The 8,943-nt window shown below is 50.3% G+C and overlaps 1 protein-coding gene across 1 annotated transcript; it reads left to right on the forward strand.

The window, feature by feature from the left end:
- The first annotated feature begins 1,104 nt into the window (after positions 1-1,104).
- On the forward strand, positions 1,105-2,340 carry CHC_T00001730001 (hypothetical protein). Its single transcript, XM_005712850.1, has 3 exons — positions 1,105-1,226; positions 1,320-2,101; positions 2,132-2,340. Exons 1-3 carry the CDS (start codon positions 1,105-1,107, stop codon positions 2,338-2,340), a joined length of 1,113 nt encoding a protein of 370 aa, XP_005712907.1.
- The last annotated feature ends 6,603 nt before the right edge of the window (positions 2,341-8,943 follow it).

Raw genomic sequence — 8,943 nt, forward strand, 5'->3', positions numbered from 1 at the left:
AATTGGTGGAGTACGACGTGGATACTCTTAAGATGACATCACAATGTCACTCTAAAGCATTGAAAGATGCTAAGTACACAAAAAACAGTATTCCTGCTGCCCGGGATATTCTCGCCATAACATTCGATCCGCGTGACAAGGAGATGAAACCATACGCATCGACAAGTACGATATTCTGGAATGAGCGGGAACGTGTAGATCGGAGCATCAAGGACATATGTTCGAATGAAGCCGTTGGCCGTTTGAAGCCGGGCACTGATCCAACAGACTCAGGCGTCTGCTTGGTGTACGACAAGCGAATCGTCAGTGGCATTCCTGTCTCCAATCATGACCACTCAGTGAACGGATTAGTGTTTAGCCAGGACGGCGATTTTCTGATTACCGTTGGCGGAAACACGAACATGGGTTTCCCGGGTTACAAGCTTGGCGGATACTGAGAATCGGAGTACTCTGCTGCCGTTTTCATAGCTCGACTGTCGAAGCCCAGTTTTGATGGGGAGATAAAATATCGGTTCCCTACCGAACCGCGCAAGCCGAAGATGATTTCTGGAGATGTGGATTTGCACGTGACTGGGTGGCGGAATTCGTTCTCAATCACCATGACAGGGAAACTGCAAATTTACGCAACGGAAAATGGACCGGTTTGTGGCTTTGGAGACCTCGCTGCCGGGCTCCCCGCCGCCCACTTCGACGCCCTGCTCCCCCTCCTCCGCGCGTACGCGCGTGGCCGCCGCGGCCGCGCCGCCCGCGTCATCCACGGCGACCCCGTCCCCATCAACGTCCTCGCCCGCGTGCACGGCGGCATCGCCCTCATCGACATGCGCGGCGCACAGAGAGATGCCCTCACGCTCGCGGGAGACGCCGTGTACGACGTCGCAAAAGTCGCGCAGAGCGTCAGAATCAAAAAGGTGGTGAAAACCCATTCGTGTTTTCGGTCACAGTTTTGGGTCCGTCTGGACAGGAAAAAGGTAGCGATGTAGCAAAATACTTCCTTCATCCATCTACAAAAACATACTTTTGATGTGTTTTATGACGCATGTATGATGTACATCGTGGATGTAGTGAAAGAGAAACCCCGGCCGAAGACGGTAATGTTTCAACCATATGATTGTCATTCTTAATGATAACGACCAAGTATCTCTGCCCACAGGCACCAAAACGGTCGCCGGCGTTCGTCCGTCAGGTGCTCTCAGTGATTATACTTCTCGCCTCATGTCATCGAGGCCGTTCCAGGATATGAGAGGTATGGCCAAAAGCTTCTCCAAGCTCTTCCCAGAGGAGATCCAGGAAGTCGCAGCGCAGTTTGACGAATATACGAGGGGCATCATGGCGCAGGGAGGTACGCTTTTCGAGGAGCTTGGTTTTTATTATGTTGGTCCCATTGATGGACACAAACTTGATACCCTTGTTCCCGTACTCGAGAACGTCCGCGACATGCCTGGCAACAAACCCGTCTTGATCCATGTCAAGACTGAAAAGGGCAAGGGATACCCCCCCGCGGAGGCTTCCCTAGACAAATACCACGGTGTCGCCCGTTTTGACGTCGGCACCAGGAAGCAGCATAAGAGTGTCTCCCAGACCCCCAGCTATACCTCCGTCTTTTCAAAAGCATTGATCGCTGAGGCCGAACATGATCGCAAGGTTGTCGCCATTACAGCGGCCATGCCCGGAGGCACTGGTTTAAATATTTTCGGGGAACGTTTTCTGAAGCGGTGCCACGATGTCGGCATTGCTGAGCAACCCGCAGTGACGATGGCTGGAGGCATGGCATGCGAGGGATACAAGCCGTTCTGTTGCATCTACTCAACCTTCCTGCAACGAGGTTACGATCAACTCATTCACGACGTTTCCATTCAAAAGTTGCCTGTACGATTCATTCTGGACCGCGCGGGACTCGTCGGAAACGACGGACCAACGCATCATGGCTCATTTGATCTTGCGTACATTGGTTGCATTCCTAACATGATAATCATGGCCCCCAGCGATGAGTGTGAGCTACAAAATATGGTCGCCACATCATTGGCAATTAACGATAGCCCCTCTGTCGTGCGCTACCCTCGTGGAGTTGGGGTGGGTCTTGACGTTATTAATCAGAAGCTTGGTGGCAAGTATGATGTGATGCCAGAAGGAGGTCATGCGATTGCGATTGGCAAGGGTCGCATCATTCGCAACAAAGCTCCAAGCCCGAAGGAGGGTTCAGTCGCAATTCTCAGTCTAGGAACCAGGCTCTTGGAGAGCGTGAAAGCAGCCGAAGCTTTGGAGGCGAACACCATCCCTGTCACGGTCAAGGGTAGCGAGGGGTCGGGGGCATGCGACTGTCTCTCTGTCGAAGCGAGGTGAGAGCGGAGGGGTGGGTATGGGGGGCCAGGGATGATAGTGAAGTAGAGCGGATTGTGGAAACGTCTGCTGAGAGCGTTGAGGAGGCCGAGGTTCGGAGGGCAGGCAGCGGGCGGGGGCGGAAGGCAAGTGGAGGAATTGAGACATGAACTCAAACGGTGATAGAACAAGAGGGCGGGAGTGACTTGGTGGATTGGACGGCCAACAAAAACGGAAGTCCTAATCGGCGGAGAACATCGCAGGGGTAGGAGGAGAGAGCAACGAGTTAGTAGGCGACGGGGGGCTTTAGGGATTCCCCAGGATTCCATTGATGGCTGTTGCCATTTTTAAAAACAACCAATTATTTTGAGCTTTTTAAATATTGCACATTGTCCAATTGCAGAGCGCTTTCATGACTCCGTGGGAGGCCATGAATATGATAAGAATCATTCCCGAACCGCAACACGCTTTTGGCATCACATTCGCTCACAGCCATTATCATCGTGCACATGATATGCGAGGCTCGGTAAAGAAACCGTCGGTGTCACAGCCGCAGCTGGGCGATCATGTTGCACAATTCGCAAATACGAGTGCAGTAAAATTGTCTGAGTGCTGAGCTATTCTGATCAGCACTTGGATCCGTGCGGCTCACAATCATTGTGTACATCCAGTCTAAATATTGGTACGTCACCAGCTCGCAATTCATTTGACAGTCCTTCTAGCCATATATTGGCAGTGTTCTTCAGCGTTTCGGTCTACTTGACGTGAATTTAATCTCCTGGACTAGTTCTTCAGAAGAGACCGAGAACGGTATGCGTTTCAAGAATCAGTATGCATATCCGTCTCACTTACATTGCGATGTGCGCTATGGCTATTGCGCAATTCCCACTAACCAATTTTGCTTGTGGATACGGCAACGACGTGGGCTTGAGATATACACGGTATGTTCAACTGGCATATGTTTTCACGAATTCTATCTACATCACACAAGTGATCTGGATGCCATTACTCGTATCAACTATCATGTGCGTTATGCATACTGTTAGCTCCGAACTTATTGCTGCCTGACTTCACGAATCGTTTCAACATTTCATTGCTTCTTTTTTACACGAATCGTACTTGGTAGGGTGAGGCGCGTCAAAAACATCGATACGGTACGGAGCCATTCAACGCTATTCTACTTAGACACGGACACCCGGCATCTCATTTGCATATATGCTGTCATTACCCTTCAGCTCTGGCTCGTTGGATATTGGCGGCAGAAAAATGAACATGAATCTCTAATTTCAGAACTCATGCTACATTATTGCTGCGGGCTTTCCCGCGCCCATGGCCTCTTCCACGACCACGAACTCTGCCACGACTGCGCCCAAGAGTGCGTGGGGCGGTAACAACACTGGCTGTCGCATTACCATCCCGTCGCTGTACCCTCTTTTCCACTTCTATACGGCGACGCTTCAATCCGGCTCCGACCCCAGCTTGCAAGATGTCTCTGTCCTGAATAAGCTCTGACCGGCCCAGGTTTTGCGTTGCCGTATTTTCAGTACCGGTGGAGGGGATATTAGGCTCTATAATGTCGGGATCCTGTTCGGAATTGGCAGGCCCCGACACATCAGCGCTGGTACAAGGCGTGTTCGTCCGCCCTTCGGGTCTGACTCCACCACCATCGTTTGCCCGCCTAGAGGCCTTCTTGGACTTCATTCTTTGTTCTGCAAGGTTGCGAATGCCCCATAAGTTTGCTGTCTGGCGGAAGACCATAAAGTCATCCATTCGTGCGGCCTTGCGAACAACTGCCTCGCACTTTGACGACAGTACTGGATCTCTACAGGCAGCACCCCAAACATAGTCTCCGTAGTTTTCCCCGATCTTCTCGCGCATCAAAATATCGAGAGCATCTTTGGCGTCGCTGTTCAACTTCTTAGAACTCACGTGGAGCGGAAACTGAATATACTTCTGGTTTCCATCCGGTACATAGGTATTGGCCTCTTCAATTGCTTTCCGCAGACAATTGGCAACATTCGGATCTCGCTTGAAATCGGAGTCTCTTGCTGGGCTTGGCAGGGGCGGGAGTGCGGTTCGGGGTTCTAAGTCTTCAATTGTTCGTCGCAACCTCTCCACCTCTTTCAGAACAGCAGCTAAAATATCCTTCTTCACACGTTCTAAAGCTCTCTCCAGAGGGCTAAGCACGGTTGGCATGTTGATACTTGAAACAGCAAGGCCCTTTGGCTTCCATATGCTGGTGCTGTGCGGCAGGACCTCGACAAGACCTTGTGGTGATACAACCGACATAGCAATGGCAGGGGAGCGCAATGCCGCTTAAATGCATATGTCTGATTAGATCTCCGTGATTGTTTCGAGCTTGTTAGGGGAACCGAATCCCTGAGACTGTCGGTGATGCTCTCAAACTTCATGAATGGCGGATCCGGAAGTCGCACGAATCGAAAGACTCGGAAGCAGCAATTGCGGGTTTGTAAGGCAGAATCACCGTGATCTATTCGCAGTGACAGAACCTCGCATTTCCGGCCATTGGGCTTTTCTGGAGAAGAGAAGAGCCACATGACGTGAGGTCCCGCGGTTTTCCATTGTAATGAGACCAGGAGACCGCGCGTAATAATTTCTTGAACTGAAAATGAGGGGCCCCACTAATTTTTCCACAACAGATGATCTGGAGGTCGCGAGACTATCTATGAAGACAATATATTGTCCTTGCGATACTGAGTATCAGCTTTCTCGCCAAAATCACATGGTATCGCCAATGTGCACAGAAATGCCGCACACAAATGCATGCAACATGTTTGGAGAGGCCTGAAAGGCGTCCTCTGTTCTGCAGTGTGCGAGAAAATTTTTGTTCTTTGCGCTCGGGATATGAGGAAGTTCTGAATTAGTTCAGTGACAGTGGTTGGGCTGATGTGATGGATAAATTCATCTGTCTACCCGCATACGAGTGTAGATGCTATCCGCGAGGCAAGGAGGTTAGCGAGAAGACGATGCTAAACCACCGACGTGCGGCGAACAAAAAACTTGTCGAGCTGGGTGAGCAAGGGAATCTCCCTCGAGGACCTAGACTACAGAACGCCGGGAGTGTTCTTCAGGAATACACGGAAATTATCCAGAAAGCGTTGAGCGATGCAACGCCAGCCGCGCCTATCACACCAGCAAGTCACTCAAGTAGTTCACATTCGACAAAGCGTGCGGTGTTGGGATCGACTCCAAGTGAGGCAGGTGCAGACGCAATTGGACTTGATGTGAACCCAAGTGATTTAGATGTGACTGTTCCGCACCAAAATTCAATGTCAGCAGTACCCTTACAAGCTGAAAACCAGCATCCGCAGGCTGAACCAGAATTAACCCCATTACAGCCCAGCGCTGATGACGACTCGGATTTACTTGTCGCGAATCATACTCCCTTGCATGATTCCCCATATGTTGGGAACTCGGAGCGAGTAGAAGAGCGACCTAGCGAAGTTTTCACTGCAGGTGCAGCTGAGCTATCTATGGGTAGTCAAAACCCAAACTCGGTGGGAGGTTCCAATGGACATCACCCAAGCAGTTGGACTCTCGGGCTTCCTCCACAAGTCGGGTTTCACGCCGCTACAAGCGCAGTACATGAAGATGTGGTTGATGCGCTGTCAGTTGATGAGGAAGGGAACGCGATAACATTTCACTTTGATACAAGCGAAGGGGTCAGTAGTTCGGAGGCAAACACTGTCCCGGAAAGCGAAGCGGGGACAGAAATGGTTGATGGTACGGAGCAAGATCGCGGGGAATTGGGTGGTGTGATGGTGGAGGAACACAGTGCATTTTTTCTCTGGGCTGCCGATCAAAAGGGGTGGATTGAACTCTTCTTCAAACATGGGCTTACGTTCAGCGTCATGGATGACATCCTTCGTCTTATTCAATCACCTTACAGGGCATGGAAAACAGTCACCGCGAATGTGTGCCATGAATCTTATCTGGATGGATGCATAAAAGAGTACGCAGTATGCCCTGGACATATGTGCTTTGTGGATGAAGAAGATACAAGCTGCTCAGAATGTGGGAAACCTAGGCCAGAAATGGGTAGTGCTGGTTCACAGAAGTTGTCCTACATTCCACTGCTTCCTCGACTTGAAGCTATGGCATCCCAGGCTGAGCACTGCAAGCAGCTTTATAAGTATCGCGAAGCTGTTCACCCTAGACCGCAAGGGCAGATCCGAGATTTCTATGACACCGAGGCATACCGCAGACTCTGCCGAATCCATGGGGGCGAGGAGAACGTCAAGAACGACATATTCATTGCTGTATCAACGGACGGCTTTCAGGCATTTAAACGGAAGGCGTATGAGGTGTGGCCAATTATTGGGATCATTTGTAATCTCCCACCCAACCTGCGTTTCGCTGTGAAGAACGTCTTGCCACTTGCGTTTGTTCCGGGCCCGCATGAACCGACGAACCTTCAATCTTTTCTCAAACCCCTCATACGGGAGCTTGAGGATCTCAACAGGAATGAGGGGGTGCCTTTAGAGTTTTATAATGGGATAACTCGTAGAGTTCGTGTACATTTGCTTTGGTTTACGGGCGATTTGCCTGCAGTGAAGAAGTGTTCTGGAGTGAAGGGACACAATGGAAAACACCCTTGCCGGTTTTGCCTGATCGAGGGTATGTGGTCTGTGCTGCATCGACATAACTACTACCCATCGCGCTGCGCTCGTGAAGGTGGGGGGATGGAGGAACGATTCAGTCCTTCCCATCTTCCTCTGCGAACCGTGGACCAAACACTTCAGACACTGAATGAAATAGAAGGCAGCTCAGGACAGCAAAGGGCGAGCATCCAGTTGAAAAGCGGTATAACTGAAAGGGCCCTGCTGTTCGAGCTGCCAAACATACTGCCTTACAAGTCATTCCCAATCGACATAATGCATTTGTTCTACAATATTTCGAAGGACCTCTTGAAGCTTTGGTGCGGTGGGGGCTCAGAGCCATATCGCTTGAGCAAGCAATCCATTCGACGAATCGATCTGGAGCTTCGCGCATTTGGAGATGGGGTGGCGAGTGAAATTGATAGTCGGCCTAGACCGCTCAGTCTTCATAAGGATTGGAAATCGGCCGAGCTCAAATCGTTTACGGTGTCCTACAGCCTGGTTGTTCTAGATGGGATTCTACCAGAGCCGTACCTGGGTGGCTGGGCTAAGTTTGTAGAAATTGTTGAGTTGTGTTGGCGCCCCGTTCTAACCGCTGCAGATCTGGACAGGTTGGATGTTTTGGCCTTGCAATTCTATAAGCACTATGAGCGGGACTACTACCGATTCAATTTCGAGCGTGTCAACCTATGTAAGCTTGTTTTTCACCTCCCTCTTCATCTCAAAGAATGTGTGATTGAGTGCGGCCCTCCTGTTTATTACTCCCAGTATGTGATGGAAAGGTACATTGGTGATATAGTGGGGCGCCTTAATGCTAGGAAGCTGGCAAGTGTTTCGCTTCACAAAAGCGCGCTGTTCTCTGAATCGTTCAAGATTTGTTTTAAGACCCCATTCGCTGACACAAGCGCCAGGTTTTTGGATGTTGAGGAAAAGGGTGGCACGATTATGAAGGGCAAGGGGTATCGTCGGTATTTTGTTGGCGGGAATGAGGATGACGACAGATTGTATTCAATCATGAGGGGCTACATTCTAAGAAAATACGAGGGTATGACGGGCAATGAGGCCGATGAAGTTCTCCAGGACGTTGAGGCTGGAACGTACTACTCCAGAATGGAGTTCATTTGTGGATCTGGAACGCAAACTGTCGGGACGTATTTGGATCTGAAGAGCTGGTTTTCGGCAAGGAGTCGCGATCGTGCAAACTGTTTTGTAGCTTGCGAAATGGAATCAGATGATTCTGAGTCACGGATTTATTATGGACGTGTAATGAAGCTTCTCTGCTTCTCGATCGCCTGCGACTACACAAACCGATGGGGTCATTGGCAGAAGCAGTATGAGGTGGCTGTAATTGATTGGGCGTGTGGGCTGCAGGCGGGTGATTACAAGCAAGTGTACAAGAACTGTTTGACACGGGATGTATTCTCTAGGAGAACATTAGAAGATGTCTCAATCATAAGCCGGCTTATTTCAGTGGTGAATCATGAGATACCGTCAAGGGCGCAAGGGGAAGCCAGCACTGGGAGTCGGTCGACGACGCGAAGAAGCCGGAAACGAGGGTACATTCTCGACAACAATATACGGAGCGATAGGCTGCTGGATGGCGCCGGAGAGAGTATTGATGGAGTGAAGCGAAAGTTGGGAGGGCTTGTCGGTGAAGGGAGATAGTTAGAATACCATGTGCATAGTTACGTCGCATGGGGTATGCAAAACGGAATCGGTCCGTATTTCTGGAGCTGGCAGGGGACGAAGAGCGGCGCGATGGAGCAGATGAAATGAGCAGGACTCGAAAAAACAGGCTAGTGGCACGAATGGCAATGCAACAACAGCGGTAACAGGTAGAATTAAAAAGCGCTACTGCTGACATTGAAATAAATAATGTGAGTGTGACTGGATATCATAACGCCCAATGAAACACAGCAATGTGAGTGTTAATGGATGTTACGAATACGTCGCGAAACATACGGAAAACGTCCCAATAGGGCACATAAAACGGGTTACCCGGCATGTC

The sequence above is a fragment of the Chondrus crispus genome, genomic scaffold (genome assembly GCF_000350225.1).
Source record: "Chondrus crispus Stackhouse genomic scaffold, scaffold_11, whole genome shotgun sequence".
In the NCBI taxonomy this organism is placed as follows: Eukaryota; Rhodophyta; class Florideophyceae; order Gigartinales; family Gigartinaceae; genus Chondrus; species Chondrus crispus.

Excerpts from the sequence above, each read along its gene's own strand:
- CHC_T00001730001 (XM_005712850.1), top strand. The coding sequence starts at position 1,105 with ATGATTGTCATTCTTAATGATAACGACCAAGTATCTCTGCCCACAGGC. Across the intron at positions 1,227-1,319 it reads CGCCTCATGTCATCGAGGCC|GGGCATCATGGCGCAGGGAG; the intron begins GTTCCAGGATAT and ends CGAATATACGAG. Across the intron at positions 2,102-2,131 it reads CGTTATTAATCAGAAGCTTG|GTCATGCGATTGCGATTGGC; the intron begins GTGGCAAGTATG and ends TGCCAGAAGGAG.